This window comes from Selaginella moellendorffii, unplaced genomic scaffold, assembly GCF_000143415.4.
Source record: "Selaginella moellendorffii unplaced genomic scaffold, v1.0 SELMOscaffold_69, whole genome shotgun sequence".
In the NCBI taxonomy this organism is placed as follows: domain Eukaryota; kingdom Viridiplantae; phylum Streptophyta; class Lycopodiopsida; order Selaginellales; family Selaginellaceae; genus Selaginella; species Selaginella moellendorffii.
Genome location: NW_003314330.1, coordinates 837,741 through 865,690, shown reverse-complemented (window position 1 = coordinate 865,690; position 27,950 = coordinate 837,741). Strand labels below are relative to the sequence as shown.

At 43.5% G+C, this 27,950-nt stretch overlaps 7 protein-coding genes across 13 annotated transcripts; 2 read left to right on the top strand and 5 right to left on the bottom strand.

Moving 5' to 3' along the window:
• Positions 1-85: 85 nt before the first annotated feature.
• Positions 86-7,121, bottom strand: LOC9653604 (clathrin heavy chain 2). 2 transcript variants are annotated; one of them, XM_002985613.2, is made up of 31 exons: positions 7,028-7,121; positions 6,870-6,966; positions 6,596-6,800; positions 6,445-6,533; positions 6,310-6,388; positions 6,135-6,262; positions 5,986-6,084; positions 5,821-5,929; positions 5,690-5,769; positions 5,414-5,641; positions 5,288-5,353; positions 5,105-5,221; positions 4,847-5,044; positions 4,678-4,794; positions 4,563-4,622; positions 4,425-4,511; positions 4,277-4,360; positions 4,093-4,227; positions 3,979-4,041; positions 3,822-3,926; positions 3,659-3,771; positions 3,359-3,611; positions 3,173-3,309; positions 2,841-3,119; positions 1,778-2,780; positions 1,230-1,715; positions 1,011-1,181; positions 767-952; positions 585-707; positions 420-530; positions 86-352 (listed from the first exon to the last, which is right to left on the bottom strand). In XM_002985613.2, exons 2-31 carry the CDS (start codon positions 6,912-6,914, stop codon positions 206-208), a joined length of 5,103 nt encoding a protein of 1,700 aa, XP_002985659.1. In that variant the 5' UTR covers positions 6,915-6,966; positions 7,028-7,121; the 3' UTR covers positions 86-205. The 2 variants fall into 2 exon arrangements, with proteins under 2 accessions (XP_002985659.1, XP_024515266.1); XM_024659498.1 differs by having other exon boundaries at positions 3,979-4,227; positions 7,028-7,116.
• A 6-nt stretch (positions 7,122-7,127) lies between these two features.
• LOC9640106 (mannan endo-1,4-beta-mannosidase 8) lies at positions 7,128-9,064 on the bottom strand. Of its 4 annotated transcripts, XM_024659499.1 has the most exons (7): positions 9,005-9,064; positions 8,912-8,947; positions 8,437-8,842; positions 8,182-8,382; positions 8,001-8,123; positions 7,730-7,941; positions 7,128-7,678 (listed from the first exon to the last, which is right to left on the bottom strand). In XM_024659499.1, exons 3-7 carry the CDS (start codon positions 8,707-8,709, stop codon positions 7,198-7,200), a joined length of 1,290 nt encoding a protein of 429 aa, XP_024515267.1. In that variant the 5' UTR covers positions 8,710-8,842; positions 8,912-8,947; positions 9,005-9,064; the 3' UTR covers positions 7,128-7,197. The 4 variants fall into 4 exon arrangements, with proteins under 4 accessions (XP_024515267.1, XP_024515268.1, XP_024515270.1 ...); XM_024659500.1 differs by lacking the exons at positions 8,912-8,947; positions 9,005-9,064 and adding an exon at positions 8,868-8,900 and having other exon boundaries at positions 8,437-8,814; XM_024659502.1 differs by lacking the exons at positions 8,912-8,947; positions 9,005-9,064 and adding an exon at positions 8,868-8,882 and having other exon boundaries at positions 8,437-8,810.
• Positions 9,065-13,141: 4,077 nt separating this feature from the next.
• LOC9640105 (B3 domain-containing protein At3g19184) lies at positions 13,142-14,352 on the bottom strand. Its single transcript, XM_024659600.1, has 7 exons — positions 14,273-14,352; positions 14,134-14,202; positions 13,983-14,078; positions 13,897-13,925; positions 13,693-13,849; positions 13,427-13,633; positions 13,142-13,370 (listed from the first exon to the last, which is right to left on the bottom strand). The coding sequence occupies exons 1-7, from the start codon at positions 14,330-14,332 to the stop codon at positions 13,281-13,283; spliced, it is 708 nt and encodes a 235-aa protein (XP_024515368.1). The 5' UTR covers positions 14,333-14,352; the 3' UTR covers positions 13,142-13,280.
• Positions 14,353-16,876: 2,524 nt separating this feature from the next.
• On the top strand, positions 16,877-17,925 carry LOC9653602. The gene is made up of 3 exons (XM_002985704.2): positions 16,877-17,371; positions 17,438-17,648; positions 17,710-17,925. The coding sequence occupies exons 1-3, from the start codon at positions 16,940-16,942 to the stop codon at positions 17,772-17,774; spliced, it is 708 nt and encodes a 235-aa protein (XP_002985750.2). The 5' UTR covers positions 16,877-16,939; the 3' UTR covers positions 17,775-17,925.
• LOC9640104 (20 kDa chaperonin, chloroplastic) lies at positions 17,873-19,196 on the bottom strand. The gene is made up of 6 exons (XM_002985610.2): positions 19,046-19,196; positions 18,744-18,884; positions 18,508-18,687; positions 18,306-18,461; positions 18,169-18,246; positions 17,873-18,112 (listed from the first exon to the last, which is right to left on the bottom strand). The coding sequence occupies exons 1-6, from the start codon at positions 19,127-19,129 to the stop codon at positions 17,939-17,941; spliced, it is 813 nt and encodes a 270-aa protein (XP_002985656.2). The 5' UTR covers positions 19,130-19,196; the 3' UTR covers positions 17,873-17,938.
• Positions 19,197-19,243: 47 nt separating this feature from the next.
• Positions 19,244-21,376, bottom strand: LOC112340702 (putative pentatricopeptide repeat-containing protein At1g56570). The gene is made up of 2 exons (XM_024659545.1): positions 20,442-21,376; positions 19,244-20,405 (listed from the first exon to the last, which is right to left on the bottom strand). Exons 1-2 carry the CDS (start codon positions 21,374-21,376, stop codon positions 19,244-19,246), a joined length of 2,097 nt encoding a protein of 698 aa, XP_024515313.1.
• A 96-nt stretch (positions 21,377-21,472) lies between these two features.
• On the top strand, positions 21,473-23,354 carry LOC9653601 (tubulin-folding cofactor C). Of its 3 annotated transcripts, XR_002990241.1 has the most exons (3): positions 21,476-22,552; positions 22,625-22,760; positions 22,830-23,354. XR_002990241.1 is itself a non-coding variant. In XM_002985703.2 (2 exons), the coding sequence occupies exon 1, from the start codon at positions 21,513-21,515 to the stop codon at positions 22,542-22,544; it is 1,032 nt and encodes a 343-aa protein (XP_002985749.2). In that variant the 5' UTR covers positions 21,473-21,512; the 3' UTR covers positions 22,625-23,354. The 3 variants fall into 3 exon arrangements, 2 of the variants coding, with proteins under 2 accessions (XP_002985749.2, XP_024515348.1); XM_002985703.2 differs by having other exon boundaries at positions 21,473-22,544; positions 22,625-23,354; XM_024659580.1 differs by having other exon boundaries at positions 22,625-23,354.
• Positions 23,355-27,950: the final 4,596 nt, after the last annotated feature.

Genomic DNA, 27,950 nt, shown 5'->3' with positions numbered 1-27,950 from the left:
GTTGCAGAAGAGCCAGCAGGACAAGACAACTTCTTACTTTGGTATCTGCATTTTATTTGCAAGGTGAGTGACTTCCACGCTGATAAAAAGAAAGAAAAATACAAGACCATATATTATTCTCGATCTAAATTTACAAAAAATCTCTGCTAGACCCTTCACCTGTGTAGTCTTTCGTGATTGAAAACAAAAGATAATCTTCCTACCTCTAATATCCGCCCATGGGAGGCATGCCGTAGCCAGGCATTCCACCAAATGGAGGTGGCATTCCCGGGTTGAATCCTGGAGGACCGCCTCCCATGCCGGGCATCGGAGGAGCGGGCAGAGCCAGAGGAAGGAGCTGAGCGTACATGTTCTGCAAGAGTTGCATATCCAGATCGAATTCAGTCTATAGTTGCAGCAAATGGGGTGAGGAGACAAACCTGTTGAGCCACTAGATCCTTCTCTTCCTTCTCCTTGCTCTTGACCTCCTGGTCGGCTGCTAGCTTGTCTTTGATCAGATCGTCCACCTTGCTGGTGTACTCGCGGATGAACTAGAGTCGATAGCAAAGTGTCAGAAGTCATGAGGAAGAACTCCAAGGTCTTACTTGTAACAGGTAAGGGAAGGAGAAGTCGATCATGTTGTTTATCCAGGCAAGCTCCAATGCTACGTCGGGCCGGATCAAATCGTAACATGTAAACAGGCAGGACGCGAAGCATTCCTTCTTTTGCTGAAACACACAATTGCGATCCAATAATTAGTAAAACGTTTTCCGCTAGTTGAAGTTACCTGTTCAATAAAGAACGACAGCAGTTCTTCGGCAAGATCACGATCTCCAGATTGCGATGCAGTTTCCATCGCGTCCTTGTAGAGATTGTCCTTCTTGGACAGCGCAACAGACTGGCGCCATCTTCCTGCTTTCTTGTAAATGTAGGCAGAGACGCGGCGCAATTCGATAAGCTCGTGCTTTTCAAGCTGCAAAACAGTGTCTTCCATGTTAAAAGATCTCAAGAAAAAGCAAGGATCCTCAAACCTTTTGTGCCAAAGAAATTTGATCAAAATTGTCGTGAAGATCGATGGATTCTCTGAGACGGTCGTAATCTTCTTCTTCGACGTAAAGCTCGTTCAGAGCCTCATTCACAGCGGCCACATTTGCACTTTGCACAGCCACCATGTAAGGCTTCACGAGATGAAGGTTTCTAGCCTGCAGACAAAGGTGTCACAAACGCGGCAAGAGAATCAAAACACAAACCTTGCGCATTATGTCTACCACACGAGTGTGATCGACACGGGGAGCTAAGACCATTAACAGATCGTTCAAGAGGTCGGGATGCTCTTGAAGATAGAAGTGGGCAGCTTTGTAGTACAGCTCCACGTTGGCAACCTTAACGCAGACATCCTTGAACTGCATGTGATCCCAGGCATCGGGAGAGTGGTTCATAATAGTTGCAGCGGCATTGTCATACTCGTCGTACTGAATGTGCAGATACGTGAGTTCTTTCCAGTGCTTTTGTTCGTTGCAAACGCGAATGAGCCTTGGAATGTTGATTCGGGTTGAGAAAAGCTTCAAGTGTTCCATAAGCTTCTCGGACCGATACTTGGCATATAATATTCCGAGCTCTGTAAATATACCCATGTGTGCGCGGTCGAGTCCAAGACCACTTTCCATTAGAGAAATCAGTTCATCGAATCGTCCCCTATTCTGGTAGTAGTCACTCACTTCCTCCAAATCATCCACCTGGATTTAATAACAGATTAGACCAACCAAAGATAGAGTATAACCAGAAACTATAGCCTTACCTGGACAATGACGTTGAGACCACATATTTGTGCGAGCCTGAACTCTTCCGCGTCAACACAAGCGAAGCAAACTTCTTTCCACGTCTTCGCACTGTTGGCCTTCCTGGCAGCGTCAACTGCACCTTGGAATTGGTGGAGCTTGACGAGAGTACTTGCAAGACGACCCCAGTTGGAGATATGAGTGAAGATAATCTTCGCAGCTTCGTAAAGCGTCTCGTCAAAGAGACGGTCGCCAACATTTTGCAGGTTGGCCACATTAGGCTGCAGAATAAACTCCTCGATCTCCCCGAGCTTCTCAATCCGTGCGTACGCATAAATGAGCTCAGAGTCCACCTTGGGCTCCTTAACTTTCCTCCGCACCATATGCAAGTACTTGACGAGATCCTCAAAAACTCTAGCCTGGTTTGCTGCCAGTATGACGTCGTTGAACTGCGTTGCATCGTCTGCTCGAATAAACGACTCGATGGCATCGCTGACCAGGCCTTCCTTCAGCTGAGCCTTTCCTACTTGGCTCCAGACCTCGTCCTCCTCAACTCGCGAAGCAAACTCCACAGCACGATCGATACTACGGATGTTGTCAAGAAGCACGTTGACAGCATGCACGTTCAAGTTGAACTTTTTGAAGATAGCAAACGCTTCCTCAAACAGCTCCGCACCAACAGCAATCTCTCCAACGGCAGGACCATCGAAGTTGTCTAGTCGGTTGACGTAATCCATGACCCGCGACTTGTCAGCCTTGATGGCAGTCAATATCAGAAGATTTTGCAAGTTCGGGTTGCCACTGAATGCTGAATTTTGGAGGACGATCTTTTCCAGCAACTCAATAAGCTCGTGAGGCAAGTCAGCAGTCATGAATGCTTTAACTGTTGCTGAAACTTGATCGGGACTCTTGCTCTCTGGTAAGGCGGTAGATACTACTTGGTCAATAAGTTGGCGTCTGTAGGGGTTCTCGGGATTCAATACTAGAGCCCAAAGATCCGCATCCATTCGTTCCACAACATAGCTGCAGAAAACAATATATGATAATCCTAGAAACCAGAAATGAATATTGTTCTCTACTCACCGTGATTGAAGCTTAAACAGGGAATTCTTATTCGTAACATTAATAAGCTCTGTGTCGCACTGACCACGACGGTAAGCAACCACTGCCAGGGTGGGATCCCGCTTCTCACAATACTTCCCGACAACTTTCGAGTCATAGTACGGATTTGTAGTCAAGAAGTGCTCGGGATTGTTGTTCGTATCGATGATAATTTTTCCGAGCGCATTGTGCACATGCACGTCTTGGCTACCTTCGCTAACCAGGTGCTCCAAAAACTGAGTGAGAAGTCTCAGCCGATTACTGGAAAAGAAAATTAAGCTCAATAATGAGATACATGAAAAAACGAAACAGACCGTTTCTCGCATTGCTCAACAAGAGGCTCAACCGGTAGTAACGATCGAACAGAGAGGATGAGATTTTTAATAAAATCCTCAGGACATTCATCATCTAAAAGTTGGCCCACGACCAGATGTGCGTTTGCAGGATTGACCTGAAAATTTCAAAACGATTATAGAGCAACAAATGCATTGAATCCGTACCTTTTGGACGTAGCCTTCAATATACCGAAGCATGTTGTTCGAATACAAGTAGTGTGTCAAATCAGGAACGTAACCGAATCTATCACACACGTTGATGAGAGGACGAGCGTCAGGAAGACGAGCTTCCATCAGAAAGTTCTTGGTCTTCTCTGCATCATAGAAATTCGATTCCCTGGTGACACGCTCTACCTCTTTCAGTTGGCCCGTTTTAGCTGCTGCTTCAATATATTTGAAGTGAATATCCGGGTCCTCGCTGCACAAGACACTTGATTACATGCAATTTTAAAACCACGGATATACCTCGAGCTCAAAAAGGATCCCAAAAAGAAGTATAAACCTTCGTATGATTTAAACTGCTCAAAAAGCTTCACACAGGCTCCAATGCCTAGCTGTTCTGAGTATTCTTTGGCAACCTGGAAGAACCAGACAATAGTTTAAATCCGTTTTTTAAGTCTAGAATTACCTGCACAACTATTTGCAGATTTCCTCGCATATTAACCAGCAACAATTCCTTCATACAATCCATAGCCCAGTCACGCGAGAGGGTTCCAAAAAATTCCACTAAAGCCTGTTTTTAAACAGTTAGATAACGTTTGAAATGTAACAAAAGGAAGTCTCACCTGGGGTTCAATAGCGTGTGTGTTGATAATCACACGCTTGATGTCATTCAGGTCCGTATAGTGCTGAAAGCAAGTACTGTTAAAGAGAATGGCATCATGCCGACAAAAATATACCTGCAATGCTCTCGTGTATAGGCCAGCCTTCTCGCAAAGCTGCCCAATCCGAGGCCTATCGTAGTGACTAAACATTCCGTTGGCCAAAATTGCATCCGCTACGTTCGGGAATGTCACTAGATTTATCTCTAGAACCTGAAGACGGGATAAAATACCAAACAAAATTTAAGTTAACGAATAAAACCTTTGTCTGCAACATCGCATGCTCGGGAAGGTTCGGCTTCAAAACATCCAGTAAAAAGGATGTTGCTTCACGTATCAGGTTTCGCTAAGCATGACAGAAATAAACGTTATCAGCCGATTTCATACAAACTTATACGTGAAAGAAGTACCTGCAGAAAAAGATCGGTAATAACGTTGTAGTCCATTGGACATCCGCCTTCCATTTGAGCCATCATGAGAGCAAAATTTACGGCCGCCTGCACAGAGGATCAATACGGGAAAACCATGAGTAAGACAACGAACTATACCTGAGGATCCGTTCGCAATATAGATTGCAGAAGGAAGGGATAATCTGGAGTATAACCAACCTAGGACAAAGATATTAGCCAGGAAAATTGAACATAAAAAACACGAAAATCGTACTTGCTTAGAATAAATGAGAATTTTATCGAACTCTCCACGTTCTGCAAATGCCGCGACCACTTTTGGTGTAACCCTTGCTTTGATGAAGATTTTTAAGGCCATATCATTATCAACCGACTGCAACAAAAAACGGTCAGGAGTAGGTAACTAAGAACGATGTTGTTCAGACCTTGACAAGATCACCAAGTTCTTCACTGCACTCGAGTTTATCATCAGCCAACCAATTTTCCAAAAGGTTTTTCTTGTTTTGAGTGACAACGAGACGTGAAAGCTCCAGAGACTCAAAAGCGTTGAGTTTCCCCTTTGTAAGCAATGTACCAAAATACTGAAGCAGAGGTGACGTCTGTCCAGGTTGCACAGGAACACTCTACTCGAAAAGAAACAACGTTTAAAAAATGAATTAAGAAAATGACAATAAGCATCTGACCTGGAACTTCGTAATAGTGTCATGCGTGCGAAGGATTCCTTGAGGGGACTCAGCTGCAAGCTCCGCAGCTTCTTTGTACTTCATTTGTTGGAATAACTCCTGAAACCGTTGCACAACCTACTCACATAGAACGATACAGTAAGAGGTAGCAAAGAGAAAGATCATCGAAGATAAAAGGGTTACCAGGTTCTCGGCTCCAGGAAGGTTGCCACGCTTAGCAAGGTTGACCGCAAGCTCTAAATTGTTAAGCTTCAAAATAAACAAAAAGAAAGTTGTTAGGACAGTAGCAGTACGGATGAACACTAGTACCTGACCGCTGACGAAGGGAACGACAGTTGCCTCGTTAACAGTAGCCAATAGAACTTGCCCTCGACGATTAACTGCATAAAATCCCCCAGTTGACGGGGAATCGGATGTCAGGAAAATGGGATCTGGACTAATACGATTCCTATAGACAGCCGTTGCAGTCTCCAGATCATATACAAAAAGAAGACCGAGTTTCGTAATAACATAGATAAGGCTATACTTTTGTGAGATCTGCGGGAAGGAATGTTATCAATGCGTATAACCTCCAACACACTTTACCTGCATCGAGACGGGGAAGTCGTCTGCAAAGTCGGGAGGGAAGAACAAGTCTGCTTGTTTCTTTGTAAACGCTGCCTTCCCTGATGAACTTTAGGTATAAGAATCACGCTAAAAGGAAACAGACAACAGACCTGGCTGGGCACCAAGTTCGATAACATGCAACTTTGATACTAGCGTGCCAGACGTAACTGACTTCGTTGCGAACGATATCAGAGTGGAAGGAGCTTCGTTTCCGGAGACCTGCAAGTACCGACGATTAACAGATGATCACGTGCATATGTTTCCGTTAACTTAACCTTGAATGTAGCGAAAGATGCAGCATGAGCTTCCAAAGCTTGACTTCGCTGCTGATCGACTGAAAAGAGTTGCATGTTTCCTTTCACCAGTTGTGGACGCTAAAAGAGTTTCTTTGTTAGCTACAAGAAACTTTTCAAGAAATGGATACCTCGGGAGAGCCTGGAGCAATGCCTATCAGAACTAGCCACTTCTCAGAAGGATCACAGCGGTAGTTAATAATTTGATTTCCCGACAGGTTAGCCGTTCTATCAAACACCTTGACCGGCTCAGAATCACCTAGTCGTAGCTGTAATCAGTTGATGTAAGCAAATTCTTAAAAATACCTTCTATAGACCAGTGATAGACGGCTTGCTGCGTGACAAGCCCAAGCATCTTTGAAGTTATCCATTTCCAGAAAACCACCTTCCAAGCGGAAAAGAAGACGTCACACCAAACAGCCAGTGAAATCACCCGATTACCTGTTCCGACATTTGATGAGATTTCATCTTAGCCTTCATTTCTATGTTAAAAATCTGGAGATGATCCTGGCTCGTGCCAGGAATTTGAGCTGCGTACGAGCAAACCAGTTAAGTTGTATCCTCCGGATCACGCGAAAATGAAATGTCATACCTTTTAGAGCCAGAATTTTAGTGATGGGATTCATCAGCGAGGAATCGGCAGTAATGGGTCGGCGAAGAGGCTGCAGAGGCAAGTTCATGTCGATGATAACCACGCTGTTCTGCGGCGTGGTCTCTCTCACGCATATGTACTTCTCGGATTCCATCGTGACATGGTTGAAAGTGATGCATTGGGGATTGATGCCCAAGCTCGTGAGCTGCCAAGAACAAAATTAGACAATCCAATGCTGATTTCTAGCAAATAAATCCAAAACCAAAATACGCACCACCAGGGCCTCTTTCATAGTGATGGGAGCGCTCGCGGCCGCCATGTTGCCCCGCGCAGCCTAAGCGCCTCAAATCCGGCTCGCAGCTGCCCAGCTCCTGCGGAAGGAAATACAAGAGATCAAACCAATGCTCCCGCAGATCCAAAGGAGGAGCTCACGCCGAGAGCCGCGCGTAGCTCCGATCTGGTGAGGAGCGCCGGATCTCTCGCCTCGCTTGGCCCTCCCAAGCGGCAGATCTAAACCCTAGTGGACAAAGAGTGAAGTGAATGCCGTCAAGTCTTATTAACGATAGCGGAATATTCATTTCTCGGTTGCGAGTTGTGCCAATTTAAATGGAGTACTTGTTATGACCAGCTCCGCATATGGAGAGCTTCTTGAGACCAAAGAGCCAGCTTTCTTCTTTCTCTTCTTCTTTTCCTTCCACTTCGTCTTCCACGAGAAGGCACTGATTCGTGCGATGGAGCTCGATCGCGAGCTTCAAGCGCTGCGACTGCAAAGCCAGGAGCTTGGAGATCACTGGCTCCTGCGAAGCAACGATCGCGTATGAGTCCTTGAATCCATCCATACCTTCCGGAAGGAGCTGCCAGATCATTGTTCCAGCCGCTGCTCCTCCCAGGATGGAGGACTCGTAGACGACGTCGAAGAGGGACTTAAACATGTGTCGCTGGCATCGCACTCCAAATCGATTCGAGAGGCCGAACTCCGCGATGACGAGCGGCATTTGGAGCTTTTCCTCAGTGTCCTGCGCGTGCATTCTCACCCATCGCTTGAACTGTTTCATCAGTCCAGTAATGTCCAAGTCCGATCTCCTGGAACAAAACCAGGAAAACATGAGAAAAGTTTCCATTCTTTCTACTTACCATGCATCGGGGTACGCATGTATTGTCGCAAAGTCAATGCTCGGCACCAAGTGGTTTCTCACGAAATCGCAGCCAAGGTACTGGCACCAATCCTGAGGATTTGCAACGAGGCTCTCGGGGCTGGACTTTCCGTAGAAACCTTCTAGTCCTACTGTAAGGAGATGCTTGGAGTCGAGCGATTTTACATAGTCCGCCATTTCTTCGATCCAGTGCTGCCAGGAAAGAGTAAAAGTTTAGCAGATAAGAGTTTCTCTGCATTTTCAAAGCATGCCTGAAGCAGATCTCCAGTTTTGTCGGCAAGGCACCTCGGCTCGTTCATAAGCTCCCATCCAAAAATGGTGGGATCTTCCGAGTATGGAATCCCGCTGATGCTGTTAACTCTTGTCACAATCGCCTGCAGCTCCCAAACAAGCCAAGTTTTAAGTGCTGCGCAGAAATGACAGCTTTTGTACCTTGATATGCGCTTTGTAGAAATCTTTCGTGGAGGGGCTCGAGAAGAAACTATCTGTGGTGGAAGTATCAACGTCCACACCCGCCTCTCGAGCCCACTTGCAGTATTGTGACTTTCCACCATAGTCGTCCCAGTTGTTTACAAAAACGAGCAGCAGTCGTATTCCATACTGCTTTGCTTGCTCGATCGCATAGTCCAAGGCCTGGCATCTCAACAGCATGTTTAAAACCACACAACTTTTACAAAAAGCACCAACCTGGAAGACTTTCTCGTCATACTTGCCAGGGGAAAGCTGCAATGCCTCGTAGCCAGCGTCGTTGAAGGCCCAAGTCCTGCACACCGTGAGGCCGAGTCCAGCGGCTTCCTTGAGCATGTCTTGGACATTGATCCTGTTGGCTTCGTCCACAGATCTCGCCATGAGCCAATACGAGTTCCATCCGTTGAAGTAGAATGGTTCTCCGTTGATCGTAAACTGGCATCCGCTTCTCTCCACGAATCCCATTTCCGGAACCTCATCCCCTCCAGCCATGGCTACAATTGTCACCAACAGGAAGACCTCAATGACACTACCCAGCCGCTGTCCTCCTTAAATGCACTTGAGCGGCTGCTGCTTCTTTGCTTCTCAGCGATCTGGCTTGCATGAAAAAGCAAGGAAGCCATGGCTGTAAGGAAGCAACACTCACCTACCAGTTAATCTTCTCAGCGACAAATCGATTGCTAGGAATGCTTACCTTGAAGATCAGTGCAGTGTGCCCTCTCCCCAGTCTCTGGAAGAAGATTAAAAATCATTTAGAAGGGGAAAGAAAGTGCAAAAGCGTGCTTACTTCCAGTGCAAAAGGCTTTTGCTTTCCCCTCGGTCCCACTGGGTTCTCTTGTTAGATTTAGATCCTCTGGAACACGGCTAAACATGTAAACAGTCAAAACTCGCCATTTATGTTTCTATCCGGCCAAACAGAAAAATTCAGTCAAGGTTTCAAAACAAAGAACGAAATGAATCACCCGAGTAAGAGCTCCTCTTGAGACTTAGGAAGGACAAGACCGAGTGACCTGCCCTTTCTACCTCAAGATGGGCGCCTGTCGACATAGGCATCGATGCTCGAGAGCGCACGTAAAGCCTAAACAGAGCTGCACTTTGCTGCTCAACAACATGTATCAATGTCACCCCCGGTCAAGCATGCAGAAACACTGCCATCCCCAAGGAAGAGCTCTAGAGGACTTGGATGCGTTCTACCCACAAGGACGTGTTTAAGGAGGTGAGGACGGCAAGGTCAAGATCTGCAACAACTTCGACGTCCAGTTTCGGAGGAGCAGCTGAACGGGAGGTTTTACTCCGGCGCTCGATCGCGGCCGAGCTCTCCCCCGTGACGGATTTTCGCGAGGCGTCTTGCCGGCAGGAGGAGCAAGGAGGGTGCAGCCGCGGCAGATGCTGCAACTTCTTGCACCTTTATCATCCTAGCAGAGCTCTGATGAGGGAGCTGAAGGTTCTTTCGATTCGAAGAGCCTTAGGACGCAGAGGCGCAGGGTGTCTCCGAGTGCCGTGGAGCATACCCCGTCCGAGTGCTGGAACTACATGAGGGAGTCTGTAATGATTGCGTCTCCGGATGGTTTAATCCTCGTCCGGAAGCTTGACGAGCAAACGTCCAGACTGGTTCGTGATGCATGATCACCGGCCAATGCCCCCTCCGGAGATCGCTCGACTTGATGGAGCCGGCAACTCCCAGTCAACAAAGGACGGCGGCGATGGCGATGGTAGCAGCGTGTGTCAGAGGAATCAACGGAATGAGATGTCCTCCAATCAATTTGCGTTGTGCCTGCAGCCACCCATCCATTGCCTCGTATCTTTTTCTAGTTCAACTGGTTGTGCGAAAGTCAAATTCACGCTCCCTCATCAGAGCTTTGCTAGGATGATAAAGGTGCAAGAAGTTGCAGCATCCACCCCGGCTGCACCCCTGCCGGCAAGATGCCTCGCGAAAATCTGTCACGGGGGAGAACTAGGCCGCGATCGTCGCCCGGAGTAAAATCTCCCGTTCAGCGCCGCCATAGCTGCAACCGTATGCCAAAACTGGACGTAAACATTCCCAGCCAGATGGTTGCCGAAGTTGTTGGAGATCTTGAGTGCGTCCACCTTGCTGTGCTTGCTCACCTCCTTAAACACGTCCTTGTAGGTAGAACGCATCCAAGTCCTTCTGGAGCTCTTCCTTGGGGATGGCAGTGTTTCTGTATGCCTGACCGGGGTTGATCTCTGGGCTTTGATACAAATTGTTGAGCAGCAAAGTGCAGCTCTGCTTAGGTGCTCTCGAGCATCGGTCCCATGTCAACAGGCACCCATCTTCAAGTAGAAAGGGCAGTTACTCGGTCTTGTCCCTTCGGCATTTGTCCGGGCACTGGCACCCGAGCTCTCCTGTGGATTTTCCATTGTTTCTAAGGTGCCGCAGGCTGGCCTTGTCCAACGTCAAATGGCTATGGCCATGGGAAAGCAAGTTCAGCCACGGCTTCTCAAATTCCTAAAGGATGCAAGTTCCCAACAGCCCCTCGGCATCTACAATTTATAGGAAAAAATTGAATTAAATCAAGTTCAGTAATAGAAAGGCATATAAATTCTAATAGAAAATGAAGTGGATAATTTCAAATTCTACTTTTAAAATGTCCGTGTGGACTACCACCTCCAGAACAGGAGATAATAATTCATGTTGGTGGTGGAGTGGATTCTAATCTGGTGGAAAGCCAGCATCAAAATTGATCTCATCCAGAAGAATGGGTCGATGGAGTGGAGGTTGGCAGGATTTCTCATCTATTGGTGCTACCGTTTTCTTTGGTGACAAGGAAGAGTTTCTAGTCCAGAAGGATGGGAATTACATTTCTCTCTAGCAACTGCTTTCATGAGCCTATCCATGATCAAGAGTTCTTGGTGCGTAAGGCAGGAGGATCCATGTCTTCAAGATTGCAAATGCATCCATGTTAGCCTTGTGAAATCTAAATTCAAGAGAGTTTTTAATGTGCCCTAGTTTTTTTAGTTATAATAGGGATATAAAATGGCTCACCTATTAAAGTTAAGCCTTTATATTTTGTGTTGTATATTTCAGGAGTATATAGTTTGGCCACATGACACTATATTTTTGTGGATTCTAGTTATAATAAAGACATAAAGTGGCTCACCTATCAAAGTAAACAAGAAATAGTAGCTGTTAAGCCCTTATTTTTTGTGTCTTGTATTTTAGGAGTACATGGTTTGGCATATAACATTACATTCTTGTTATAACGTTTGAATTGGTGCATATAGGTGACTTAAATTTAAAGAGCCTGACTTAACTAGAGTTAAATCCTTGACATAAGCCTTGAGCTTTTGTGTCTTATATTTTAGGAGTACATGGTTTGGCCACATTAAGACTACATTCTTGTGGATTCTAAGTAGATAAGACATAGTATTTGTTAAGCCTTTATTTTTTGTGTCTTATAGGTACATGGTTTGGCTATATGACACTACATTCTTGTTCTAACGTTTGGATTGGTGCACATAGGTGGTTTAAATTTAAAGAGCCTGACTTTACTGGAGTTCAATCCTTGACATCGTCTAATACACCTATGGATTCTAGTTATATTTACTGGAGTTTTTAACCTATTGATGGAAGCATAAGCTGCTTTGTCCTATAACACAGTTATGGATTCTAGTTATAATAGAGACATAAAGTGGCTCACTTATCAAAGTAGACAAAGAGATAATAGCTGTTAAACCCTTATCTTTAATGTTTTATATTTTAGGAGTACATGGTTTGGCCATATGGCATTATATTTTTGTTGTCACGTTTGGATTGGTGCACATGAGTGGCTTAAATTTAAAGAGCTTGACATCTTTATTTCCTAATAACATATCTTCAAAATGAAAAGTTTTATATTTTATATTTTGTTTGTGCTTTATGTTTTACCAAATCAAATTTATTCATGTCTTATAAATTCACAATGTCTTAGCGGTTATAAATGTGTAAATCAAATTTGCAAAAAATCAAAGAAGTGTTTTCCAGGTAATTTCTTAATGTTGTTCTATTAATCTTGTTGTTAACTTAAATTAATCTTTCTTTGCTAACAGGTGATGCAATATTAACACTTATTAATGGGAATAAAAAGAAAATTCAAGATATAGCTATTGGAGATAAGGTTTACAGTTTTATATATTTATACTTTTTCTATGTGTATGAAAATTGACATTAGCTTTTTCTAACAGGTTGCAATTCAAACTAAAAATGGTGAAATAGACTTTTCTGATATATATGCTTTTGGCCATCAAGATCCCAATGCTTATGAAGACTTTATTCATATTAATATTGAAAATAATAAAAGTATTGAATTGTCCCCTTTACACTTTATTCCAATTGTATCCAAAAAAGGTAAAAGTGTTTAAAATAGAAATTTATTTCTATTCAATTCTTGTGTAGGTTCAATAATCTATAAATATGCAATTGACATTACCACAAATGATATATTGTTATCTTTAAATGAAAAATTAGGAAAAGTTTTAACTTATAATATAACAAGTAAGTAATTAAATTGGAATAAGTTTATTTTGATTTATTTGTAAATTTTAGGTATTTACATTATACAAAAGCATGGACTTTATAACCCATTTACATTATTTGGAGATTTAATTGTTAATGATATTATTGTATCACCACATAGTGATTGGTTTTTAGATAATATATTTAAGTTTTTCAAATTAAGCTCTTTATTACCTTATGTATATCAAATTATTTTATATCCTATTCGAGTTTTATATAAGACTCTAAATACTAAATCTTACCTACAGTTATATCATTTTCTTAATAGTAATGAAATAATAATTAACTATATTATTGGAGCTGGAATATTGTGGAAACTCATTTGGAAAACAAAAGTATTAAACTAAAAATATAAAACTATAAATATTAAAAGAATAATATTCTGTTCGTAATAAACAAAAATAATTTCTCTTTGTTTCTTAAATATAATGATTTTTCTGCTAGCTTTTTATGTATTGCATTGATTTTGTGCTTGATTTCCTTTTCTTTGCATTGATAGATGTAATGACAAGAACTAGCTGTAAAGAGCAAACATTGTCATCTTTCTAGTCTACCTGCGGCTCCTTTTTGCAAGCTGTGCCTTATCTGTGATGCTTTTGCCTTGAATCCTTTGGTAGTCGGCAGCTCGAAAAATGTGAACCTGTGTAGACAAAGCCACTGTAAGAAGTTTTCTCATTTCGCCTTCTATGAACTGACCTTGAGACGTGTAGGTTCCATGAGCTCGAAGACGAGAGCATCGCCGTCTTGCAGCTTGTGATCAATGGAGAAACCACGCCATCCGCCGCTAAGTCCGTTCTTGTACGCCAAATAAAAGGACTCGGACTCCTGCCCGTCGCTGTCTTCGAGGGTGATCATCGTGTCCTTCTTTGGCAAGTGTTTCTTCGCAAATGAGAGTGGTAAGCTCTGCAAGAAGATCTCTTTCTTGTTAATCTTTCGCTAGCATGCTCAAACAGGAGATTTACCAGCCAGAATCCTCCAGAGACGTGGGACTGGAGCATCGTCTTGACGGTGGAAGGACGATCTAAACTTTGCTGGATCTTTTCCGCGGCCTCAATCGCTGCCATTCTGTCCTCCTGTGAGCAAAAGCTGGTTGGAGATATTCGAGACGATCGCCCAGAACTGCGAGAAACGTCTTAGAAAATTTCTAGAGCTCGTGGGAGACATACCTTCTTCGAGGCAGACGGGGCTCGTCATCCTGTGATCCAAGAACAACAGATTATCTTGGAAAGGAAGACGAGAGATACTATTCTACCAGTTTGTAGTTTGGACGAGGATTCGATGAGACTCGAGAAGACCTCCGTACAAACAAGACGGATTTCTCAGCTGACCTTGAGCAACGTTTCCTCGCCTGGATCAATCGATGTGGGAAATGGCCTAGAAGCAGCGAGTTTTGTGAAGCTTACTTGGTTCTTGGAAGCCCTTTGTGTGGTCTGCTGGGCGATCTCCTTGCTGATCTCCGCTATACCCAGTTCCTGCAAGCAGCAGTGAAAGAGGATTTTCTTTTATGGCTTGGTCCATGGCCAAGCTAGGAAAGTGGCTTACCTTCAATCGCTTCTTGTTCTCCTCTACCCGTCGCCGTCGTTCCTCCTCATAAGACACCATAGCTAAACCCTCCACAAGCATATTTGTTGTACCGTTGTAAGTTTCAAATTTAATGGTTTAAACAAAAAATCAGAGAGATCCTCAGGTCAAAACTTTAGTTCTATTCTGTTTGTGACAGATGGGTTAAAAAATGCTTGATCTTGGCCACCATTTCCTCCTCCGCGCGGTCGCTGTGATGCCCTCTTTGCTGCTGCCTCATTGTGCTGATTGTCCTCCGCCGGTGCTGCTCCTCAGCTGGCTCTCCGGTGTCTCCCTCACATATGTTGTTGCCGGGGCCGTTTGTTATGCTGTAACAGCGCTCCTTTTGTTCGCTTCAATGCTGTACGGTTCGCTTCAACGCCACCTCCAGGTTGACAATTTATTGTAAACTGCGGGTCCAAAGATCTCTGTGGTATTTCAGTGTTTGAGTTGGTTTATTGTAAAGATAATACTTTTATTATTTACTTTACATGCTGGAAGTTTGATTGAAGGAGAAAAATATACAAAAGTAAAGATGAAAGCAGATTCAACAATATCATTAACAATTAAATGTCAATGGGCTATAAAGTCTATGTTTTTGTTGAAATTGATAGATTAAATATTTTCTTACCAGTTACATTATAGGATAAAACTTTTCCTGATTCTAAAAAAACTAATACATCATAGTAATATCAATAGCATATTTATAGATGATTTTATATAAAAATTAAATAAGAAATTTACATGTTTATGAAATTATAAAATGAAAATAACACTTTTATACTTTCAATGTTAATATAAATAAAATATCTATGATGTCTGAAATCATATATATCAGAATAATCTATTTGACCTTGTAGTATTTGAATTTCAAATTGCAACTACTATAAGAGATTAAGTTCTAATATACCCAAAAAAGTTAATAAACCTTATCTTTGATATTATTTTCTTTTTATTTCCTTTATTGCCATTATTGCATCACCTGTTTAAGAAGGTTGTTAAGTTCAAGCTTTTGTAAAATGTAAATACATACAATTCAAAGTTTAACACAAAAGAAGTATTAAAAAAGTCCATTTTTGCCTGTTATATTATAAGCAAAAATTTTCCCAGTAAAAATAGCAAAACATCATTTATAAAGTTCTAAATTAATATTTTTGAATTTTTTTTAAATTTTAGAATTAATTTATAAATAATATAGAATTTTAAGTCTGACCTCCACCCCTGTAGTCCCTTCCCCACCAACTAGATGCCCATCATCTTTCCTCTTGTGTCAAGTTGGCAATGTTGAATCATTGCTGCCTCTCAACAACAAAAAGGAGCACATATACTAGTGATAATTGGATTTTTCTTCAACAAGTTATGCCCAAACCATTCTTTGTCAAAACTGGTTCTTTCCTGGACAGCATAGCAACAACCCTTTAGATTTTTGACCCAGGAGCTGCTCAATATAATCCACATACCTCTCATCATGTGCTAGAGAGACAGCACCATTTGCATGATGGATCCACTGGCATCCAATTTTTGCTCAATTGAGCATCTGCTGCGAGGACAAGGATCCCTTATCCCAATATTCATTCTATTCTTCTTCCCACTATCCTGTACCATCTGACAATCAAGCACTCAAATTCACCTACATAATACAAAGGTGCATAGCATGCATTTATTCCCTGCAAACAGCTGCTCCATCTCAATGCCCTGGCCCAGGTTTATAGCAACTAGATTTACCACATTTTCATTTAGATGAGCTGTTAGGCCTCCCCCCTGCCCCCATTGAATGTGGTGTTGTATTTGTTTATAAACACTATAAAATGATTTTAAGCCAAAATCCCCACCATAAAATAATAATAATATTCTGTGAATATCTGCCAAATAAAAAATTCAATTGAAACTTTTACTTGTTTTACCTTATCATAAACATTAGGATCTTAATACCCAAAGTATATATATCATAGTAATGAGCTTCACTATTTTTAGTTTGAAGTACAACCTATTAGTGTACATAAGTACAACCTACTGGAAATATTAAATAGTATATAATTTATATAAGAGCATATAAAACTTGAACTTATTTGTTTTTTATCACCATTATACAGCTGTAATACTACATCACACGCTTAGAAAAAGTATTTAAATTTAAAACGAGATTTAGAAATTATTTGGGAAACAGCTTTTCATACCACTTTTCAAACTACAAAATTATGAATTTACAGTACATTTTGATATGGTTAATTTAAATTCTTTTGTCAAGTTTTCCCATGTGGTTTCCCTTTAACTCTAGAACTCCATATAATACTTTACATCTGAATATACAACAATGAGTCTTGGACTGTAGTAGCCATATAGCAATCAAAATGGCCAATCACATCCAGGCTGGATACATGCATCAGAATACACTATTACATTGGTGGTACAACGGTCCAGAATATAATGCCATCCAGATTGACTGCCACCTTCATGCCCACCCATACACTTTCAAGGATCATTAACCATGTGGCGGGAAGGTAGCTTAAAACATCTTTGGAGGATCGTGGAAAAGAAAGCTGGGGACAAGTGTGTGGACACGTGCTGTGCTTTTAGGGCAGTGCGCTATCATAGTGTTCTTTACCTGTTTAGGGCTTTTCGATCGATCGATCCAGGGTTTCAGTCGCAATGGCGGAGAATGGGCGCAACGACAGTGGAGATTATCATGCCAGTGATCAACCCCCTCCGCAAGAGCGAGATCGCACGTACTTCATCACTCTCCCGGTGCGAACGCTCACAGATTTTGTTCCAGAGGAGCACCTGAGCAAGCTATCCCTGTACCTGGGGATCTATGCCATCCTCTTCATCATCGCTGGCATAATAGGAATTCTTTTCCCTCTGGTGTTTGCTCTGGCGGTGGAGCAGCTCATTGCATGGCTGCTCATCCTGGGCGGCGTTTTCTCGATCGTCCAGTTCATCGCCGTGTGTGGAGCTCCAGGAACTACATCGTTTTTGCTGCTGGGGATTCTACACCTGGGAATTGGACTTTTGATGCTGATCAAGCCGATTGAAGGTGGCATGGCACTCGTCTACGTTCTCTCTGGATGGTTTCTAGTTCATGTAAGTGATCCAACTCGAGCTTTACTCTAGCCAAACTACATTTTTTTTTTCTTTGTTCTATCACAGGGACTGTTGAAATCGTTGATGGCTTGTCAAGTCCGAAACATGACATCGTGGCCCGCTGTTCTCGCCAGTGGGATTCTTTCGGTGATTCTGGCGTTTGCCATTTTGATTCTAGCTCCCAAGTTTGGGCTGGTTCTCCTGGGAGTGATCTTTGGCGCGGATCTTCTCGTCTCGGGGCTTTCCATGCTCTTCATCGCCACAATTGCCTTCTGTGGTATGCTTTGATTCGTTTTTTTCTTTTGGTTTTTGGTGATCGATCTAAAACATTTCTCCAGGCAGAAGATCTGTGCCTTCGGAACGAGCAAATCTTCTTCAAGCACAAGCTGATGAGTACGCGTGATGGAAGCCATCGATATATTCCTATTTTGCTACTGTTTCGGGTGTATTTACGTAGACGAAGATCTAGCATTCTTGTAAATGGAACAAGACTTTTACCTCTTGATTCTAGTTGTTTTTTTTCCGAGAATAAAATTGATTGGTTTTTGTTTCAATCCTTGGAGCAAACTATGGCAAAACTGCGAGAATGTCCGATGCACGGATCACAACATACTGGCTCCCGTCTTTGCTCTTAAACTCGTTTCCAGCATACTTGGAATACATGACCGAGTTCCCTGGAGCAATATCTAGCGGCTTTTTCACCCCATCCTCTCCGAAAGCTCCAGATCCAACGGCGACAGCCTAAACACACAAGCTCGCATCAATCCCCAGCTAGAAGATAAACGACAGTTTGGTACCGTGCCAGTGACGGGCTTCTCTTTGGCATTTTCGGTGAGGATGATACCTCCGGACGTCTTGTCCTCGGCCTCAGCTATCTGTAAAGAAGGAACAGAAAAAGGCTCTAGCGGTTTAAATACCAAAAGTTCTTCCATACCTTGATCAAGACTCTCTCGTTGAGTGGCTTCAAGTCTTTGATATCGTCGGTCGACAAGAAACCAATGAGGTCGTCCTCCTTGAGCAAGACGTGCTCGGCATCATCGAATTGGACCTCGGTTCCAGCGTACTTGGAGTAGACAACCATGTCACCAATCTGTGATCACAGTTACAAACCAGCAACACGAACGAAAACATTTTACCGAGACACAAGGATCGATTTTCTTGTCGGCAATGGTCTTGCCCGATCCGACTGCTACAACTTCTCCACCCTGAGGCTTGGTTTGTGATGTCACTGGCAGTAAAATTCCACCCGGTGTTGTTTCATTTGCTTTTTGGATCTTGACGAGCACTCGATCTCCAAGAGGTTTTAGAGTCTTGAACTGCAAAAACCCAAAGGTATTTTAAAAAAGAGGAAGTTTTGACAAAATTCTCTCACCTTTGATGGTGCTGTTGCAGTAACTCCTGCTCTAACTTGCACAGAACCACTCCTAATCCTCGTAGCTTGGGACGATGAAATTTTCACAGACAACGAACTTCCGGCTTCCATGCGAAGGCCTGTCCAGTTCCTCGAGACAAGCTGAAAAAATACGAAAAGAAAAACTCTAAGAACTAGCAAAGAAAGCGAACAAAATTTTGATTTCTAGCATAGTTTGTAGAATGTAGCTCAGTAAAATCAAGAAAAGCAGATCTATGAATGCTCCAGAAGCCAAAGAGCGATAAATCAATAAAAATGCTTACTTTTGTGGACGTGGAAGGCGCATTGAGCTGAATTGCGGAAGACCTCGCGGCGATCAACGACGAGGGCGCCATAGCTGCAGCCATTTCTCTCTAGACGCTTCTAAAACCCTGGGATGTTATCACCCTTGGATCCCCGCCAATCTAACGGCCAGAATATCCACCCTAAAATTCAAACCCGAGCGGGAAAACAGAGCTTGTTTAGGGCTCTTGCGCTGCCGCTCCTACGATGTTGGACATCATCACGTACGCTGCCGATCGCGCCTCCAGCTTCGCCACGGCATCGAATGCTTTCCTTCCAACGCGATCGTCCCCAAATTTGTGCGCGGCATCCATCAAACTCGTCCAAATCACCGCATCCGCCTCGAAGGGCAATCGCTCCACCAATTCCACGGCCTCGTCCAGGCGATTAGCTCGGCCCAGCAGGTCGATTACGCAGGTATAGTGCTTGATCGACGGAATCACTCGATTCTCTTGAATCATCGCGGCCAGGAGCGTCTTGCCCTCGTCCACAAGGCCAGCATGGCAGCAAGCGCTCAAGGCAAGCAAGAAGGTTACGGAATTTGGCCACAGCGTACGGTCGTGGCTGTGCTGCATCGCGTGAAACATGGACATTACTTGGGCCGTGTCGCCGTGGCGGCCGTACGCGTCCACGAGAGCATTCCACGTCACCAGGTCGCGGCAGTGGGGCGGAAGGGAATCGAACACGCGCTGGGCGTCGGCCGTACTGCCACACCGACCGTACACCCCAACGAGAGAGTTTGCCACCATGAGATTTCTCGCGAGGCCCGCGTTTGTTATTTCTAGCTCGAGAGCTCTTCCGCGCTCGAGAGCTCCCAGATTTCCACAGGACTTTAGAGCCGCCACAAAGATCGCGGGGCTCACAACTTTCTTCTCTCGCTGGATCGTCGAGAAGAGATGGAGCGCTTGCTCGTCCTCGCCATTGTCAGCACAGGCCTGGATGATCGAGCTCCAAGATACCGAATCTCGCCTATGGATGCTCCAAAACATCGTAAACGCGTCCTCGAGGCTGCCACACTTGGAGTACATGTCGATGAGAGCGTTGACGACGAAGATCTCTTTCTCGTGACCGTTTTCTCGAGCTTGCCGGTGTAGAGTTCGTCCGATCTCCAACGAACTCGTCTTCACCATCCTGCCCAAGATCATCGTCCCGGCCTCATTCTCCGCCAAAGACACACAGGCCTTGATCGCAGCGAGAACTGTGACGTAATTCGGCTGGCACTGATGATCGTCCATTTGCCGGAAGAACTCGAGAGCTACCTCGCCGTCACCGTTTAGAGCATACCCCATGATCGTCCCGGTCCAGGAGATGACACACTTCCTCGGCGTGGCGTCGAAAACTCTGCGTGAATCCTCCATGCTTCCACACTTCGCGTACATGTCGATCAAAGTGTTGGCCACCACCGAGTCCTCGGAAAGTCCCGCTGCTTCGGCTCGAGAGTGGAGACTCATCCCAGTTTCCAAGGCCTGGAGCTTGACAAGCTTGCCGTGGACGAGCGCGCCGGGATCTCTCTCCGCCATGCTCGAGCAGGCTTTCAACGCAGCGATGAAAGTTACTTGGTTTTGCGAGCAGCCGGCGCGACACATCTCTTCGAAGAGCTCCAAGCCCAGCTCTCCGCGATGGTTGTCAGCATAGCCGAGAATCATCGAGGTCCAGGAAACCACGCTGCGGTGTTGGATCCGATCGAAAACTCGTCGAGAATCACCCGCGCTGCCACACCTCGAGTAAACGTCCACCAAAAAGTTGGCGAGGAAGATGTGGAGTTCTTCTTGCCCGCTTGATCCAGCTCTAGCAGCTCGAGAGTGGATCCTCATCACTATCTCCAGAGTTTTCATCCTCACTGGCTGGCCATGGATGATCTGCGGGTCTTCTTCCCTGGCGAGAACCACGCAGGCCTTGAGAGCAGCGAGATCCGTGACGTGATTTGGAGCCAAGCTTTCCTCTCGCAGCATTCGATCGTAGAGCTGGAGCGCTCTCTCTGGCTGGTGATTCTCGGCGTAGCCAAGGATGAGGGAATTCCACGAGACAATGCTGTGTATCTCCATCCCGTGGAAGACAGTGCTCGCGTCGGCCATCCTCCCACACTTGGCGTACATGTCGATGAGAGAGCTCACCACGAAAGAATTCGCCATGAATCCACTCTCGCGAGCCGCGGCGTGGATCTCTCTACCCAGTTTCTCATTCCTGGATTTGCTGCATGCCTTGAGAGCCGCGAGGATGAGCGCCACGCTGGGCTTGGATCCAGCGTCTTGGAATCTCACAACTATCTCCCTGTTCTTGGATGAATTTCCTGTTCTTCCCACCCCGGCCATTCTTGGCGACGCATTCTAGCTCGCTGTCTAGTAGCTGGATTTCACGCAATACCTGGAATCCCGATCCATCTCCTCGATGGCCCTGGAATTCCAATCCATCTCCTAGGCCTCTTGCAAACTAGCAAATACCCTAGCGATGGAGGCCAAGGATGGGCGCTATGCCGCAATGCTGGAGAGATTGGCGGCACTGGACAGCGAGCGGGCGCGCCAGGCGGAGGCCCGGCGCCACGACGCAGCGGCATCCGCGAATCCACTGGAATCCACAGGTGCGTTCCAGGGCGCCTTCGACGAGCAGCGCAAGATCGTGGAGGAATCGCTCAGTCGCATCCGCCAGTCCGGCAGCGCATCCGGCAAGGCCGACATGGATGCCGTCGCGATCCAGCTCGCGGCCATGGACAAGATGGTGTCGGATGCGAGCTACTTCCTCCCGCCTTACGACGTCCAGAGCTCTCGATCGGTGGTGGACAGGCTCAAGCAATCGCTCGAGAGCGCCATCGCGGAGGTCATCCCCAAGAAGAAATTCTCCTTCCGGGCCAAGAACACTTCCTCGTCACCGAAAGAAACGGTAACGCCACCAGCGGTGAAAAACGAGGAAGAAGAAGATGAGACTCCATCGTTCATGCCTGATCGAGCTGCCAACCTCCACTCCATTCGCGACGCCAAGAACTCCACCATCGTCCACGACTCGGGTGAATCCAGCGAGACAGAGGTGACGCTCTCCAACTTGACGCACTGCACGGTGTTCTTGAGGGGGATCTTCCGCGCCATGTTCTTCCACAAGCTCAAGAACTGCCATGTCTACGTGAGCGCAGTCACGGGATCCATTCTTCTGGAGGAGATCGACAGCTGCATTTTCATGCTCGCGTCCCACCAGATTAGAATCCACTCCACCACCAACACGGATTTTTATCTCCGGGTCCGGAGTCGCCCGATCGTGGAGCATGTTAGTGGAGTCCGGTTTGCTCCCTACGCTTTCCACTACCAAGGGATTGAGGATCATCTCAAGGCAGCGAACTTGGCCGAGGAGACTGGATTGTGGGAGAAAGTGGACGACTTCCGGTGGCTTCGTGCGGCAGCTTCTCCCAACTGGAGCATTCTACGTCCGGATCAACGCGTTCCTCTCGTAGATGGCACCAACGTTTCTAGTCGGGAGTTTTGCAACAAATAAGTCTCAAGGTGGATTTCTTCTCCCACGAATTCATTGCGTTCTTTGCTTTGAAACCTTGACTGAATTGTTCTGTTTGGCAGGATATCTTGCGAAAGAAATGCCAACTGCATGCTACAGTTTTTTTTTTATATAAACGAGACAGTTTTGACTGTTGCCATGCCGGAGGTTTGAGGTAAACCTTTTGCTTTTGGTTTGCAATCACGAAAGGCTACACAGGTGAGTGTTTTTCGTAAATTTAGATCGAGAACAGTGTGTTGTCTTCTCTCTCTCTTTTTTTCATCACAGCTGCTATCTACATCGAGCACTCTGGGACGGTAAATTGGAAATCAATCTCTCTACTCTCCTGGGGAGTGATGGTTTTGTACAGGAGCCAATCTTCTAGAGATTGCTTGAGAGCGGCGAGCTTTACTTCTTGACTAATGCAGCAGATGGCGTGAATGGCGCAAATCTTCTCAAAGTCGGTGTTCATGTGGCAGTAGCCGCTCAAGTACTCGGTTGGGATGTACTTGAGCTTCAATCCAATGCTCGCAAAATCAGGCGTCTCTTTCATGGCCTCGAACACGTCCTGGTCGTTCTTGTCCGGGGAAGTTCCCTGCTGCTCGAACCACAGGTCGAAGAGCTTGATGGTCCGCTGGTTTGATCGAACATGGAGGATGCCCGTGTTGATGTGGTTTGCAATGTCGGACGAGTTTCCATTGAAATCGTGGTTGCAAGAGACGTCGAGGTCGGATTCTCGCGAGAAGTGCTGGAATGGAGCGCGAAACCAGAGTATATCAGCGTCCTGTGCACGTCAAGGAGAAAGGTGGTGGATCAAAGATCGAAGAATATCTCTCTCTTACTGTGTAGAGGAAGTTGTATCCAAGCTTGAGAACATCGCCCAGGAACTGGATCTTGAGCTTGTTGGTCTCGAGATAGTTTGGGGTGTTGTAATTGCTCTCCGTGGAGAGATCCAGCCCGGGGGTTTTCAGGCGGAAGCAATGAAGGCGCTTGGATTTGCACACGGCGGATGCCTCCCGGTCGAGCGTGGCAACGAGGAGGTGATCCAAGAGGTGGAGGATTCCTTCGCCGGTGTGGAAGCTGCGCAAAAACAAGTCGAACATTCCCCCCACGGCCCATGCTTTGTTGAGCTCGGTGATGAGGATGGTCTTGTTCTCCACGGATGCCGACATGAGGGTGGACTCGAGAGATGTCTGATTGTCGCCATCGTCATTGTCTTGCTTCCAGGAGAAGTTGCTAATGTGATCGTTTCCTTCCCACGCTGGCGATAGCAGTGGCGATGGTGTTACTGCTAGCATTGGAGATGGTGGTGCTGTTAATGGTGTTGCTGCTGGTGATGGTGTCACTCGATCCTGACGCTCACGATCAACGTTCTTGCCTGCTACTGCTGGGAAGTGAGTGTGATTCTTCTCACTGATGTCCGGGGCAAGTGAGAAGAAGTCGTCTTCTAGGTGAGCTTGTTGATCCAAATCACTACCGGTGTGTTGATCTCTTGGAAGTGCTGCTTTTCTTACCGAGCTCGCTGCTCTTGTGTTGGCTACAACCGGGAAGAGCACTGGGTGTCCTTGTTGGTTGCAAATGGCAAGCACAAGGACCACGAAGAATAGGCACACGATTGCAGCCGGCAACACCATCTCCAACAAAATGGTTAGTTAGATAACTACATTTTTAATAGAGGCTTTTGCCCTAAAAATATAGATTAAGTTTTAAAATATTGACTTTTAATTATTTGTTTTATTCAAAGTAATAAATTTTTATTATAGTCAAATTTATTTATATAATTTTGAGTATTCTTATGCTGTTCAAAGCACTCACAATGCCAAAATATTATTCTTTAATGAAATGTTTTATTTTATAGATAAATGTCCATAATATTCCCACTTCAATTATATGGTTAATCATTAATGTGTTCCTTGTAAAATATTTATACAAATAAAGATAAACTTTATAATTTAAATTCATGTATAAAACTTGAATAGGAAATAAGATAATATGATATACATAAGGTAATATGTAACTTAGCTTAAAAAAATTAAATAAATCATCTAAAAACCAATCACTATGAGGTGATACAATAATATCATTAACAATTAAATCCCCAAATAGTGTAAATGGGTTATAAAGTCCATGCTTTTTTAAAGTATAAAAACCTATAAAAGTAAAAATATTGAGTTAAAATACTTACTTATATTACTTACCAGTTATATTATAAGTTAGAACTTTTCCCAAAATTTCATCTAAAGATAGTAATAAATCATTTTTAGTAATATCATCAGCATACTTATAGATGATTGAGCCTAAAATTTAATTGAGTAATTTAAAATTTTATTTACATCACATTTACCTGTTTTTGATACTATTGGTATAAAATGAAAAGGGGATAATTCAATACTTTTATTATTTTCAATATCAATATGAATAAAATTCTCATAAGTATCATAATCTTGATGCCCAAAAGCATATATATCAGAATAATGTACTTCACCATTTTTAGTTCGAACTGCAACCTATAAAAGAACTTAAAATTTAATATTATATACAAAAAGATGAAAATGATTTTAAGTGAAAACCTTATCTCCTATAGAGATATTTCTCATTTGTTTTTTATTTCCATTATAAAGTTGTAATACTGCATCACCTGTTGAAAAATTACTTAAATTTAAGATAAAAATAAAAACTTACCTGGAAAGCATGTTCTTTTGCAAACATATTTCTTACATTTATAACCACTAGGACATTGTGAATTGAGATGATGGATGCAACAATTCAAAAACTAAGAAGAATATAATATTTTATATGTTGTTAAAGCCAAACTAACTATCAAGATGGTTAATTACATCTTGCTTGCTTCTATTTCTAATGCTTGGTATATGCTATACAACAAAGCAATAGTCAAACTTGTCCTTATAGGGCTTTGTGTTGCCAATTAGCAACTTCCTCAAAAACTCTCCCTTTACTTCATTGCTCTACACTTTTTGTTTGCTCTTTGAATTATTGCTCCAGTTACTAGCTCTGTATTTTAGATATTTCTAGTGTAGGCATCTATGGCCTGCGAGAGATCTCTGCACCTAGCACTCTAAAGCACTTCAGAACATCTATAAATCATAGGGAAATTTCTAGAAATGATCATTATACACCAAAAAGTCATTGCTTTTAAATTATTTTTAGTTGTTTACACCATATTTGGATGTATTAACCATTCAATCTCCTAAATGAGGTAATGTAAACTTCTCAATTTAGACTTTTTGGGAGGTCACCCAACTTAGTATTAAAACCCAAGGACATTTAACTTTAAATATCCCAAAATATTTAATCAATTGGAAAATGAGGTGCATTTTATTCATAGGGCTTTTCCCTTTATATTTGAATCTTTATAGATTGTATTTTAAGTTATTCTTTTTAGTTGCCTACAATTTATTATGCTTTTTTGCAAGTTCACACCCTCGGAATGGAAGTTGAAAACCACATCTTTTTTTAGAGCCCCACTCTCTTAACACCTTACTCTTTAGGTTGAGTCTAACAGAAGTAAATTGAATCTGCTAGATGTTAATTTTAATATATAGTATGATTCCCTTAACCAATTAACATAGTCGAACTTGAGACCACTCTAATACTAAATATAAATTTTTAAGTTTGGACTCATCTAACCCAAATACTATCCAAACCTAAGGACACTTAACCCTAAATATCCCAAAACTCTTAACTAATTGGAAAAAAGAGTGCATTATTGTTCATAAGTCTTTTCCCTTTGTATTTAAACCCTTATGGATTGTTTTCTTTAGTAGCTTACAACTAAAACTAAGTAAAATTTTTATTCTGGTATAAGTGATTAAATTTTTTATTTTACTTTAGTCATATCTTTGACATCTTGGAGGAGTCTCACTCACAACCTTTATAAGTTCTCATCCGCCTTAGGGTACTTACTTACCTCCATATATGATTTTAAGACAATACTGGCTTCACATTTAGTCCAAGTGCTCCATGTGTTCAATCTCAATTTAAACATCCAAAGGTATTACCAATATCTTAACATATTATGCTAAGGCTATATTTATTTGCCTTTGTCTCATTGGTAGTCCGAAACCACCCAATTCTCCAACCATATTAGTTAGATTCCCTCAAGTAATTTCCAAGGCCCCTTTTTTAGCCTTTCTCATATTTTTTGATTGTTGTATTGAGCAACTTAGGATCACTATTCTATCTTTGAGGTATTTTTTTGTTTCATAGCAAAGGCTCTATTTTGCTAAGTTCATGAGATTCACCCTTAGTAAATCTCACCAACATTTTCTGCTATAAGCACTATCTATAGCTTAATCTTATGACCCTCTTATAAATTTTTATTTGGAGACTACTTTATTAGACTCACAATACCATTATATTGTCACATATCATTTTATCTAGGTATTTTTCCCATTTGGTCCTTTTGACTAAGTTACATTATACCACTTGTTCAAATCACTATTTTGATCTAGGAACTTTGTTCCTTAACTCAACTAGGAACTTATCCTTGATTAGCTAAATATAAAATCATCTAGTGATCCCATATAAACATCTTAATAGGTTTATCAATAAATACTAGATTTACTTACCCTTTAAATTCACAACCCTAAGGGCATTGTTCACACTTAGTAGTGTACCCAAGTTAGCCTTTCTAGCCAAAGGTTCGAGATTGGGTATCCCTATCTCACTATGTCCTTGGTGCCACTTGCACTAGAGTGTTTAAGTTAGATATGTTGAACATGCACACTCAAGATACTAACCATGCATCACGACTTCGGGGCATCCCCCACTTGGTGGTGTGCCCAAGCCAACTTTTTTATTGAGAGTTCATAACCATTGAAATGTCTTCATATTCCAAACCATCACTACGCCTTAGTGGGTTGGGACTCAAACCCAAGCACTAGGACCTAAAAAAAAATGATTGGCGTCTTAGGATAAGGAGGAGTGCAGCATCCAATGCCATGGCTGCCATGATCAAAGGCATGGCCAGAAGGAGAAGAGTGCATAAGGGAGAGTGTGCAATCTCCCCGCACTTGCTACTGTTGGCAGAGGCATCTGCTGTGAGATTTAACGTTTGTTCTCTCAACCTTGAATGGTTTCCTACATTCCCCTGTGGTTGCACACATCCTCAACCATGTTGAAGTCTCCTAGGACCAGCCATTCATCCACTTGTCCTTGGGCCGACTGCAAGATGTTCGTCAAGAATTTGGCCTAGTTTTTCTTCCTCATCAATGCATAAAAATTGATTATCCCCACACGTCCAAAGTGAAGGTGTAGCACTAGCAATTGTGCTTTACCAAGAACCAGGATGACATGGTTCCCCACTTGAGCCGACCATCGTGTTGACACAATGAATGCTGTGCCACCTCTTAGCCTAATGACTACCTGAACTATCCACTAGAGCCTCCC